The 13,632-nt window shown below is 47.7% G+C and overlaps 1 protein-coding gene across 5 annotated transcripts in view; it reads right to left on the bottom strand.

The window, feature by feature from the left end:
- The window catches only part of SLC17A5 (solute carrier family 17 member 5), a 37,715-nt gene extending 29,780 nt beyond the window's left edge, over positions 1–7,935 (bottom strand). For all 5 annotated transcript variants that reach the window (XM_073224016.1, XM_037012589.2, XM_037012590.2 and 2 more), the window contains exons 1-3: positions 7,781–7,935; positions 2,086–2,282; positions 271–504 (exon numbers count right to left, since the gene is read on the bottom strand). In XM_073224016.1, the coding sequence (XP_073080117.1) occupies positions 271–504; positions 2,086–2,282; positions 7,781–7,874 (525 nt within the window). In that variant the 5' untranslated portion in view covers positions 7,875–7,935. The remainder of the gene's footprint in view (positions 1–270; positions 505–2,085; positions 2,283–7,780) is intronic.
- Between the last annotated feature and the right edge of the window lie 5,697 nt (positions 7,936–13,632).

Here is a 13,632-nt window from a genome sequence, read left to right as displayed (position 1 = left end):
CTAAAGTAGGAGAGAACCGGGGGAGCTGTGAAGTGTCCCCTGGAGAATGTTTTCTCCAGCCTTTAGAGTAAAACTTCTGATTTCAGGGTGCTCCTGCTCATTGACCACAATGAAATCTACTCAGATCATTTTCTAGTTAATCATTTTTCTAATTAAAAATGAAATCCTTGTATCTTCCCAATGACAAATTTTGTTTTATATTCAAACCAAAGAACGGTATCTTTAGAAAGATAAAAAAACAACATAAGAAAAATAAGAAACAAACACTACCTCTCCTAGTCCTTCCAGCGCTCTGAGCGCGATGAGAACACCAGCGCCGGCATCCGCGGCCACGGGGGTGAACAGGGTGAAGACGGCGGTGCTCAGGACCCCGAGCCCCAGCAGCAGCTTCCCCCCCACTCTGCTGGCCAGATAGCCTCCAGGAATCTGTGTGATGATGTAGCCGTAAAAAAAGGCACCGAGGATCCAGCCTTGAGTTTCTGCATCCCACTGGTACCTTTTACCCTGTGAAGAGTAAGAGAAAAAAAAACCTTTTAAGACCTTGATGAAACAGCTCCTTTCTCTTTTCGGCATGCACGTACAAATAAATGTGATTCTGAACCACTGCTTCAGACTGAAGAGCATGCCAACGAGGCAGGCGAGTCCCCCTGACACAGATGTGGTTTCTAGAAGTTAGTGGAAAATGACTGAGTCATAAACCTTAGGAAGCCTTAGCTGTGACAGACTTAATCCAGAAAGCCACTGAACCGGGCACTGGAGGGGCTGAGCCAGGGTTTGGAACCAGGCCTGGGTTCAAGCCATGCACCATGACTTACTGGATTTGTGATCTGGGAAGATTAAATGAAAAGGTACATAAAATAAGGTCTGACATGCACTAAGGGTCCATTTAATGTTGGCTGTTAGTATGCCTAAATATAGATCATTCATATCTGCCCATTTTAGACCAGGCGCTCGGACATGCAGATAGAACAATGCTGACAGCAAGCACCTAAACGGACCCATACTTCACGTGACAGGAAATGTCTTGTCAGCAGCAGTAGCACATGGCAGGGTCACAAGGGTTTAGCGACCCATCTGAGATCTGACACTCCTGGTGCACACCGCCTACACCCGAGCCGGCGTGTCAAGAACCAGTCCAGGTGTGCTTTCTGCTGCCTGTCAGGCAGATGAAGGTAAGCAGCTGGAGCGACAGAAGCACACGCCAAGGGGAAAGACGCAAGGCCAGCCCCCAACTACCCAAGTTTAGGATAATAGCTGGCAGCTCATCTCAAGAATTCTCTGACCTCATGAACTGCCCGGCAGTTATAAGTTGCAGGGGGCAAGTGGGTGAGGTGTACCCGAATATGTACTCAGGAATATTACTGAAGTCAAATAGAGATTTCTGGTAAATTGTTATTTTGTGAACGTGCTTGCACGGGCAGAACCCCCCTCCTGCTCCAGCGCTCGTGGGGAGCGCCTCACGGCGCGCGGGTCTGGCTCTGTGCATGCTGAGAACGGCTGACAGCACACTCACAAGAAGGGACCCCAGCCTTTCCAACTTGTCCTGTCTCCCCGAGTAATAGGCAAAATAAAACATTTAAAGTTTGTGTTAAACTAAATTCTCTGAACAAAAGGTGAACACACACTGCAACTCTACGGTCGCAGGGCAGGTAAAGTGACTCAGTGGCTTCGGTTAGAAGGCGTATGTTCTGGAAAAAGTGTGTCCACATTGACCAGTTATCTTTCATTCTGCACCTGAGATTTTCTAAGGCCCCCTGCAACAGGAATCTTAAGTGGCTATTGAGTCACATAAAAACCAGCAACGTGCAAAATGATTTTTTGGTAGGCCAAACAGGTTTTTCCAAATTTTCTTCAAGAATGGTTTGTTCATAGAAGACACAGAAAGAACACTTTTTGAACAGATTAAGGTGCACCACAGCACAGGCACAGCAGCTGTAGTCCTGTTACTGTCCAACCTGTGCCTGGAAAACACAACAGAAAGTGGTTCAGAGTCTGCATGAACTAAGTGTGTATGTTTTCTGCAGGATGAAGGAAGACCTCTCATAGCTCAGGGTTAAGACGGTTTGCTTAAAAAGTAGCCCTTACCGACGGATCACGGAGCGCCGTTAGAGGAGTGGAGTGGCCCACGCATGGCTGGGATGTCCTGTTGTCGGCCGCGGTCACATTTGAGTCCACCATGTCCACAAGTGCGACGCTCAGGTTCACGCGCAAGGCATAGAGGATGAAGAAGCCAAAAAAGGCCAGAACTGCTAAGTTGTAACGAGCGGAGCAGCATGCTGGAGCTGAAACGAGGAGCCGGGGACGCTTCCAATGAAAGAGTGACTTAGATGATACTATCTAAATCACTAAAACGTTACTTTTTAGATGTGTACAAATTAATAAATCATGAATGTTTTTCTAAGAATATTGTCAGATTAAGCATATCTAAAAACATTTCTCGAAGAGAATTTGTCCCTGGTATCTGCAGTTACCAGGGAGCATTTAACACGAGAGCCTGAGCTGTAAGACAGGTTTTTAAAACGTGTAGGCGACAGCATCCCCAACTGTGTGCAGAAAAATCTCCATCACGAAGCCAAACTGAACCCCAAATCCCACTCGGCTGGCCAGGACATGAGAAAAACAGGTACGGGGGGTCTCGGCATCACTATTTCTGAGGAATTACCTAATAAAGCACGGCTGAGGAGGGTCTGGGCGCTCACCGTCGCCTGGCGTGTGTGCTGGTGACCAGGGCTGGTGGCTGCCCCCCTGCAGGGGCAGCCTAGCTGGGATTATTGCCAAGGCCAGGACACGAAAGCCCTCTGGATACACTTCTTACCTTGGAAAATATCCTCAGAGGCAGGTTTGAACCACAAACCATGATTAACACTTAGGGCCTCCTAGACTCAGTGTGCTTAAGAATCCCGAAGCAAACGCAAAGCATCTCTGACAGTTGCTCAGATGATCAGGCTTAAAGGGCCCACGATAAAAAAGGACGTGAGGGAAGGTGCCACTGATCACAGGAAGGAGAGTGGGCCGGATGCGGCGATGAGAACAGGGTCCTGTGGGGGGAGCTGGCCTATTTTACTCTATTCATGGGCTTATGCACACATCCTACCTTGTCCTCTAGTGCTGAGGGCGGGAGTCAGGAAGCTAGTGACAAAGACAAAGTAGGTTGTGGGGGATGGAAATGTTAGTGGTAGGGCTGTGCAGTGTTGGCTTGCTAAGATATAGATGGAAGCTTTCAGAGGGTGTCATGGGACTGCAGGATGGGGTGCAGACCCTTGGAATGCCAGGGTCTGTGTACGGACTTTATTGTTGGACACCTTTGATTTCTTTGTTCTAAAGGCTTAAGATTAATCACACCCTGTAACTTTCTGCACTCTTGTGATCTGCACCTGTGGTATCTTTAATCATGATGTAAAGATCTGAAAGCACACAATAAATATGAAAGCGAACAGAGAAAAGGGTCTTCGCCTCTGAGCGCCGACCCCCTCGCCCTCTCTTCTCTTGCTGTAAAGTCAGATCCTTCACCTGTCGCCTCAGGGATTGCTGGCCATTCCCGGCAAGGGGTCACCCAGGGTCTGACACTTTTAAACTTGGTAAACGCTGACTGTTTAATAAGAATCTAAACATCATTTTGTTTGGTCATGAGAAGTTAGACACACGTACAGATATATGTGTGCTTCCATTTGGCAATGGCATAGTAACGTGTGTGTGTTTGCCTGCTTGGGAATCCTGTGTTTTCACTGAGCTAACCTCAAACAAGAGTCTATTTTTCAGAGTGCAACGGTCTTGGCACTGACTCAGGCTGATGCCTTAATGAATGCAGCACAACTACACTTAGATATGTATTAACACACATCTAAGTGATCCAACTCCCCTTTCTGTAAGTCTTCACACACCTACCAACTGCTAGCAATTTCTCTTCTGGGCAAGAATGACATCTTTGAATGGAGCACTTTGATTTGGCATTCCTGACTCCCAGTTCAGAGACAGCTAGCAGAGGTAAAGTGCTGCTGCCAGTTAGACTCCAGCAGTGAGAGCTGTATTTCCCAGGCTCCTTCGCGCGGTCTGTGACCTGAGTCCAGACACAGTTGCTCTCGCCAGCAACACGGGAGCTGTCCAGGCAGCGACGGTGTGGCTATCGCAAGGCATGTTTTCCAGGCGCGCACGCATCCTTTAACATCGCTCTGCCACACAGTGACACTGCAGTCTGGATGGGGGATTCATCACCTTCCCAAATCTGACAATTAAAATGTCTTACTTTGAGTAATTTGGAAGAAGAAAAACCCAGATTTCTGAACTGTCTGCTTTGCCAAGGTCCGTCTACAGATTCCATCGCGCACTTCAGCCGAGGAGTGACAAGATGTGATTTGAGGGTCAGGCAGCTTCTCTGGTCGCGGTGCGATTACCAAGTGGGAGAAGCGTGAATGGTGGGGAAATGTGGACTCAGGGAGATCACCGCAGGGCCTTCTCTAGTTTTCTACGTAAGAGGCCAAGGTGGCTAAACTAGAATAAGCTGAGGCAACGGCGAGGACTGGGCAGATCTGAGATAAATTTAAAGGCAGGATGCACAGACTTTGCCCATTTAGCTGCAGGAGTAAGTGGAAGGGACAGTTATCAGTGATTCTCACTTTAAGCAGCTTTATTTTATGCTCCTCTGACTTCTAATGTCATCACTCCATTCTGCCTTATTTGCAGTTCCCTTACGCTCCTGTGTGTTTTCAGCTTCTCCCAATGTGATGCTTGGGTTGGACCAGGACATACCTCACCAGGTGAGTAAGATGTGGGGCTAGAGGCTTGGGGAACGAAGGAAAGGTGAGTGAGATGATTTCAAATTACTAGTGAACATCTAACCTACGAGTTATGGATCAGGCAACTTTAAGTTTTTGGGGTGCAGTCAATAATCAGAAAACAAAAAGCCAGATGTCACAAAATATAACATGATCAGGTTTTAATAAATATTAAAAATAAATGGTTACTAGCTTTATTAAATTGGATGTTGATTACAAATCAGCCAGAAAAACTGTATTTCAAGGAAGCCTGGGGATACAGCCAAACGTGCCTGTGACATCACGGAGAGGAGACAGGTCACATCCCTGAGCACCTGCCACACGGAAAGCAAGCTCAAAGCAAAACACGCCTGCATGGTGAACAGGGCACCCACCCAACCCACCCGCTTCTAAGACACGGCTTAACTCAGCAATGTGGAGCAGGTGTTATTCAAGGAACACAGGCTAACTCAGAGTGAGGCAGACCTGGGAACGGATTTAGGTTCTGGGTTGGATTTCACTGGCTGGTCTCTGGAGGTCACTTTGCATTCTCTGCCATCCACCTCCCTGGGTCACGTGTGGCTGAAATGAGTTCCTGGAGGGCAGAATGGAAGGCACTCCAAGTGAGTTCCTTTCCAGTTTACTCCAAAGAATGTTACACTAGTAAGGTAAAGTGCTACGCTATGTATGTAACATGTTATTCTGCGTGTGTGTGTGTGTGTGTGTGTGTGTGTGTGTGTGTGCGCGCGCACGCGCAGAGTGGGGCGGGTGAGGGAAGGCCTCTTGGAGAAACACTTGTACCCAGTCTTCACCAGTGAGCAGGAAGCCACCAGGCGAGGGCAGGGACAGTGGCGCAGGCAGATGCCGCAGCAGAGACAGGAGTGTGCAACGAGGACGGCGCACAGGGAGAGCAGGAGAGGCCGGACAGCCTGGCATGGCTAGCCCATGGCACTCTGCGGAATGAGTGGGGCAGAGGTGCCAAGTTTATAGAACAACACAACAGCTTGTATTTACTGAGCACTTACTATGCACTCAGTGTCAGCTTGTGGTCTGCCTACACGAGGGTTACCATAAGGATTGAGTTCATACATGCCCAGTGCTTAGAATAGTGCTTAGCACATATGCCTTCAATGACTGTGAACTGCTGTTAGTATTATTGCTTTTTCTGGACATCAGGAATTGAGGTTATTGCACACTTGTGAGAAATTACTTATTGGAAAAAGACATAAGGAGTTGTCGAAATGAGTGGGGTGTGTGACTGTCAGTGAGATGTGCAGGGTCACTGAGCAGACACCCACCTGACACAGGCGGGGGCAGCCTGTCCAGTGTGTGGCCTGGGAACACTGCACGCCCCACTGCGGGGTTAGGCACAGGGACACACAGGACAGCACGGGGAGAGGAGCCTCGGTGACAAGGCAGGGGCGAGGGAGCCCCGGGCACCGGCAAGAAAACCAAGCTCCGGGCAGTGAGGCTGACCCAGGGAGAGAGTGACGTGGAGGGGGCGGAAGGCGTAGGAAAGCACGCAGTGGGATATAAAAGCTCAGTGAGGCAGGAGCTTTGTTCGGTTTTGTTCTCTGCTGTGCACCTTCACAGCCGTGTCTGGAGAGCTGGTGTGCAAACATTTTGGGGGTTTAAAAGCAGAGTGGTGTCTTCTGATGGGAGTATACAATTTTTTATCAGCTAGTAGTATTCCATTGTATGGATATACTATAATCAGTTTATTCATTCAATTGCTGATGAATATACAGATTGTTTCCAATCTTAACGGTTATGAATAAAGCTGTTATAAACATTGTGAGGTATTATGGTAATGTATGTTTAACTTTAAAGTTAATTGCCAGTTTTCAAAACATGTACTATTTTACACTCTTACCATCAAAGTATGCAAGTTCTAATTATTCCATATCTTTGCCAACATTTGGTTCTTCACTCTTTCTAATTTTAGGCATTTTAGTGGGTGTTTTAATGGTTCATTGTAGTTTTAGTCTGCATTTTCCTGACGACTAATGATGTTTAACATTTGAGCTACAATTGTATTGCAGCAGAATACGGTATTCTCTAGGGTGTATCTTTATTACGGCATTTGTTTCTGCATTTCCGTACTAGATTATTTTAGAGGAAGATTATGGAAATCTAACACTATATGCCACAGAAAGAGATTAATTTATGGAACTAAGTCACACTCGCAGGTAAAACACCCTACGGTATAGCATTTCCATCGTGCAGCCACTACAATAAGCGCCCAGCTGCAGGGCAGAGCTATAACGTTGCCACTTTACTGCCACCATCTGGTGATGTTAAAGCAAACACAAAAAGATCCTACCGGATCTTTACTGTTGAGGCAGTCAAATTTCTAATTCAGCTGTTTCTCATGCACAAATCTTTGAAGCTACAGAATGCATGCAGACCGACTTGTTTAGTTTTGATTATTACCTTTCACGACGTTGTGTTACAAAAGTACCAAACAGCAAAATATTCAAAATTTCCCAAATTCAGGGAAGGATGCGTTGCAGAACACCTTTCCTATCCATTGCACGACCTTTGGCAAATTCCTTTAGGGCTTGGTAGACACCCTGTCTTAGGACAGCCAACCTGTTCCCTAAGTGAAGCTGCAGGCTGCTATAAACGCCGCGGGCAGTACTTTCAATCCCCTACCGCACAGTTTCAGGACCCCCGCTGGGGTCTGCGGGACCGCCGCCGCCGCCCGCGCCGCCGTCCTCGCGCGCCGGCAGCTGGCAGCGGGGAGGAAGGGCCGGCGGCTGCGTCAGGCCTCCGCCCGCCGGTCCTCCGCCGCCCCGTGCGCGCTGACCTGCAGGCTCTGCCCCGGTTCGCTCTCCCCGGGGACGCGCGCGGGACGCTACCGACGTCCGCCAGGCCAGGCCCGGCCCCGGAGCGGCTCCTGGAAAGCGGGCCGGCGGGCCGGGGGCCCGGGACTCCTCCCGCTCCGCGACAGCCCTCGCCCCGCTGCAGCCGGGCGCGCCGGCCGAGGGCCGGGGACCGACCCACCCCCGGGCCGCGCCGCCGCTCACCTGCTTCCACCCTCCGGACGCCCTGCAGGAGCGGAGTGCTGTCCGCGCCCTCCTCACCCGCGGTCCGGGCCGCGTCCCGCGCCGGGGGCTTCATGAAGTTCCCGGAGCGCGGCCCCCGCCCGGCGCAGCGGCGGCGGTTCAGCCCAGGCCGGGACTGCGGGGCGGGGCGGGGCCAATAGGCCCCGCCCCCGATAGGCCCCGCCCACAGGCTGCTCAGCCCCCGAGGCGGCCGCCCGGCTCCCCTCGGCTTCCATCTTAGGTGCGGGCGGCGCTGGGGCGGGGCGGGGAGAGCGGAACCTGCGGGCTGCGGCTACGCGGCCTGCGCTTCCGCCCGGCGGGGTCGGTTGCGCCCGGGGGCGTGTCCTCGGGAGCCGCGTCCTGGGGAGTCGCGTGGCGCCTGGAGCGCGGGGGGGTGGTCGGGGGGCCCGAAACCGCGGGCCGGAGAGGCCGGGGCGGGGGGCGCGTCTGCGTTTGTTTTGTAACATTACTAACAGGATTTTTTAAAAAAGTGTGAGATGACACCCTTTTCTTCCTTATATCTGGCGTTTGCTTCCGGACTGCTCACTTCTATAGAAGGTTGTCCTTGATGTTATTTATCTACTTTTTGGCTGGTTATTCCTTCTTTTACCAACACTCTAAACTGATGTCCAGTACAAATACAATGCAGATCACATCTGTAATTTTCAACGTTCTTGTAAACACATAAAAAACTTAAAAAGCAAAAAAACCCAGAAAAAGGTCAAGTTAACTTTATAATATACATTATTAAACCCAATATAGGAGGCGGAGCCAAGATGGCGGCGTGAGTAGAGCAGTGGAAATCTCCTCCCAAAAACACATAGAGCTATGAAAATATAACAAAGAAAAATCTTCCTAAAATAGAGACCACAGGACACAGGACAACATCCAGACCACATCCACACCTGCAAGAACCCAGCGCCTTGTGAAGGGGGTAAGATACAAGCCCCAGCCCGGCGGGACCCGAGCGCCCCTCCCCCCGGCTCCCGGCGGGTGGAGAGAAACCGGAGCAGTTTTTTTTTTGGCGAGCGCTTTTTGGAAGCCTTAGAGGGACGGGCCCCCGTTGCTGGGGAGGCAGGGTGGCGGGACCGGTGAGGAGGTGCCTGGGAACGGCGCCGGAGGACAAACAATATCCCGCGTTTCTCCCTGCGAGACCTGGGGGCGGGTGCCTGAGACCGGTGCCTGAGGACGGAGGAGGTCGCGCGTTTTTCCCCTTTTTTTTTTTTTTTTCTCTTTTGGGCGAGCGCTTTTTGGAAGCCTTGAAGGGACGGGGACCCCAGTGCTAGGGAGGCACGGTGGTGGGACTGGTGAGCGGGTGGCTGGGACCGGCGCCTGAGGACAAAGATTATCCCCCGTTTTTCCCTGCGGGACCGGTGGGCGGGTGCCTGAGACCGGCACTTGAGGACAGAGGAAATCGCGCGTTTTTCCCCTTTTTTTTTTCTCTTTTCTGCGAGTGCTTTTTGGAAGCCTAAAAGGGACAGGGACCCCGGTGCTAGGGAGGCAGGGCGGCGGGACTGGTGAGCGGGTGCCTGGGACCGGCACCTGAGGACAAAGAATATCCCGCATTTTTCCCTGTGGGACCGGTGGGTGGGTGCCTGAGACCAGCACCTGAGGACGGAAGAAATCGCGCGTTTTTCCCCTTTTTTTTCTCTCTTTTTGCCGAGTGCTTTTTGGAAGCCTTGAAGGGACAGGGACCCCGGTGCTAGGGAGGCAGGGCAGCGGGACTGGTGAGCGGGTGCGTGGGACCAGTGCCTGAGGACAAAGAATATTGAGCGTTCCTTCCCTGCCGGACCGGTGGGTGGGTGCTTTTTGGAAGCCTTGAAAGGACAGGGACCCTGGTGCTAGGGAGACAGGGCAGCAGGACCAGTGAGCAGGTGCCTGGGACCGGCACCTGAGGACAAAAAAAAAAAAAAAAAAAAAAAAATCGCTTGTTTTTTCCTTTTTTTTCCTTTTTTTTTTTCTCTTTCTTTCTGTTCCCTCTCTCATTGTTGCTGTTGTTGTTTTGGTTTGGAGAGTGCTTTTTGGAAATCTTAAAGGGGCAGGACAGGTCACTTAGACCAGAAGCAGGGAATCTGGGGATCTCTGGGCACTCTAACCCCCTGGGCAGCAGGGAGCACAGAGGCCCCTTACGGAGATAAATAGTCTCCTGGCTGCTCCCCCTCCAACGGGGCTCCACCATTTTGGAGGAACAGCCCCAGCCAGGCCAAGCCCACAGCAACAGCGGAGATAAACCCCAAAGCAACTGGGCAGGAAGCAGAAGCCCTGTCTGCACACAGCTGCCCAGCACAAGCCATTAGAGGTCGCTATTCTCCCAGGAAAAGGCTACAAACCAACAAGAAGGGAAGCTCTTCCAGCGGTCACTTGTACCAGCTCTGCAAACTATCTCTATCACCATGAAAAGGCAAAACTACAGGCAGACAAAGATCACAGAGACAACACCTGAGAAGGAGACAGACCTAACTAGTCCTCCTGAAAAAGAATTCAAAATAAAAATCATGAACATGCTGACAGAGATGCAGAAAAAAATGCAAGAGCAATGGGATGAGATGCAGAGAAAAATGCAAGAGCAGTGGGATGAGATGCAGAGAAAAATGCAAGAGCAGTGGGATGAAGTCCGGAAGGAGATCACAGATGTCAGGAAAGAGATCACAGAAGTGAAACAATCCCTGGAAGGATTTATAAGCAGAATGGATAAGATGCAAGAGGCCATTGAAGGAATAGAAGCCAGAGAACAGGAACGTATAGAAGCTGACAGAGAGAGAGATAAAAGGATCTCCAGGAATGAAACAACACTAAGAGAAATATGTGACCAATACAAAAGGAAAAACATTCGTATTATAGGGATACCAGAAGAGGAAGAAAGAGGAAAAGGGATAGAAAGTGTCTTTGAAGAAATAATTGCTGAAAACTTCCCCAAACTGGGGGAGGAAATAATCGAACAGACCATGGAATTATACAGAACCCCCAACAGAAAGGATCCAAGGAGGACAACACCAAGACACATAATAATTAAAATGGCAAGGATCAAGGACAAGGAAAGAGTTTTAAAGGCAGCTAGAGAGAAAAAGGTCACCTATAAAGGAAAACCAATCAGGCTAACATCAGACTTCTCAACAGAAACCCTACAGGCCAGAAGAGAATGGCATGATATACTTAATGCAATGAAACAGAAGGGCCTTGAACCAAGGATACTGTATCCAGCACGACTATCATTTAAATATGATGGTGGGATCAAACAATTCCCAGACAAGCAAAAGCTGAGGGAATTTGCTTCCCACAAACCACCTCTACAGGGCATCCTACAGGGACTGCTCTAGATGGGAGCACCCCTAAAAAGAGCACAGAACAAAACACACAACATATGAAGAATGGAGGAGGAGGAATAAGAAGGGAGAGAAGAAAAGACTCTCCAGACAGTGTATATAACAGCTCAATAAGCGAGCTAAGTTAGGCAGTAAGATACTAAAGAAGCTAACCTTGAACCTTTGGTAACCACGAATCTAAAGCCTGCAATGGCAATAAGTACATATCTTTCAATAGTCACCCTAAATGTAAATGGACTTAATGCACCAATCAAAAGACATAGAGTAATAGAATGGATAAAAAAGCAAGACCCATCTATATGCTGCTTACAAGAAACTCACCTTAAACCCAAAGATAAGCATAGACTAAAAGTCAAGGGATGGAAAAACATATTTCAGGCAAACAACAGTGAGAAGAAAGCAGGGGTTGCAGTACTAATATCAGACAAAATAGACTTCAAAACAAAGAAAGTAACAAGAGATAAAGAAGGTCACTACATAATGATAAAGGGCTTAGTCCAACAAGAGGATATAACCATTCTAAATATATATGCACCCAATACAGGAGCACCAGCATATGTGAAGCAAATACTAACAGAACTAAAGAGGGAAATAGACTGCAATGCATTCATTGTAGGAGACTTCAACACACCACTCACCCCAAAGGATAGATCCACCGGGCAGAAAATAAGTAAAGACACACAGGCACTGAACAACACACTAGAACAGATGGACCTAATAGACATCTATAGAACTTTACATCCAAAAGCAACAGGATATACATTCTTCTCAAGTGCACATGGAACATTCTCCAGAATAGACCACATACTAGCTCACAAAAAGAGCCTCAGTAAATTCCACAATATTGAAATTCTACCAACCAATTTTTCAGACCACAAAGGTATGAAAGTAGAAATAAATTCTACAAAGAAAACAAAAAGGCTCACAAACACATGGAGGCTTAACAACATGCTACTAAATAATCAATGGATCAATGAACAAATCAAAATAGAGATCAAGGAATATATAGAAACAAATGACAACAACAACACTAAGCCCCAACTTCTGTGGGATGCAGCGAAAGCAGTCTTAAGAGGAAAGTATATAGCAATCCAGGCACACTTGAAGAAGGAAGAACAATCCCAAATGAATAGTCTAACATCACAATTATTAAAACTGGAAAAAGAAGAACAAATGAGGCCTAAAGTCAGCAGAAGGAGGGACATAATAAAGATCAGAGAAGAAATAAACAAAATTGAGAAGAATAAAACAATAGCAAAAATCAACGAAACCAAGAGCTGGTTCTTCGAGAAAATAAACAAAATAGATAAGCCTCTAGCCCAACTTATTAAGAGAAAAAGAGAGTCAACACAAATCAACATAATCAGAAATGAGAATGGAAAAATCACGACAGACTCCACAGAAATACAAAGAATTATTAAAGACTACTATGAAAACCTATATGCCAACAAGCTGGAAAACCTAGAAGAAATGGACAACTTCCTAGAAAAATACAACCTCCCAAGACTGACCAAGGAAGAAACACAAAAGTTAAACAAACCAATTACAAGCAAAGAAATTGAAACAGTAATCAAAAAACTACCCAAGAACAAAACCCCGGGGCCAGACGGATTTACCTCGGAATTTTATCAGACACACAGAGAAGACATAATACCCATTCTCCGTAAAGTGTTCCACAAAATAGAAGAAGAGGGAATACTCCCAAACTCATTCTATGAAGCCAACATCACCCTAATACCAAAACCAGGAAAAGACCCCACCAAAAAAGAAAATTACAGACCAATATCCCTGATGAATGTAGATGCAAAAATACTCAATAAAATATTAGCAAACAGAATTCAACAGTATATCAAAAGGATCATACACCATGACCAAGTGGGGTTCATCCCAGGGATGCAAGGATGGTACAACATTCGAAAATCCATCAACATCATCCACCACATCAACAAAAAGAAAGACAAAAACCACATGATCATCTCCATAGATGCCGAAAAAGCATTTGACAAAATTCAACATCCATTCATGATAAAAACTCTCAGCAAAATGGGAATAGAGGGCAAGTACCTCAACATAATAAAGGCCATCTATGATAAACCCACAGCCAGCATTATACTGAACAGCGAGAGGCTGAAAGCATTTCCACTGAGATCGGGAACCAGACAGGGATGCCCACTCTCCCCACTGTTATTTAACATAGTACTGGAGGTCCTAGCCACGGCAATCAGACAAAACAAAGAAATACAAGGAATCCAGATTGGTAAAGAAGAAGTTAAACTGTCACTATTTGCAGATGATATGATACTGTACATAAAAAACCCTAAAGACTCCACTCCAAAACTACTAGAACTGATATCGGAATACAGCAAAGTTGCAGGATACAAAATCAACACACAGAAATCTGTAGCTTTCCTATACACTAACAACGAATCAATAGAAAGAGAAATCAGGAAAACAATTCCATTCACCATTGCATCAAAAAGAATAAAATACCTAGGAATAAACCTAACCAAG

This window comes from Manis javanica, chromosome 16 (assembly GCF_040802235.1).
Source record: "Manis javanica isolate MJ-LG chromosome 16, MJ_LKY, whole genome shotgun sequence".
Taxonomy (NCBI): Eukaryota; Metazoa; Chordata; class Mammalia; order Pholidota; family Manidae; genus Manis; species Manis javanica.
Note: the sequence above shows the minus strand (reverse complement) of the source record. Positions and strands in the feature narration are given on the sequence as shown.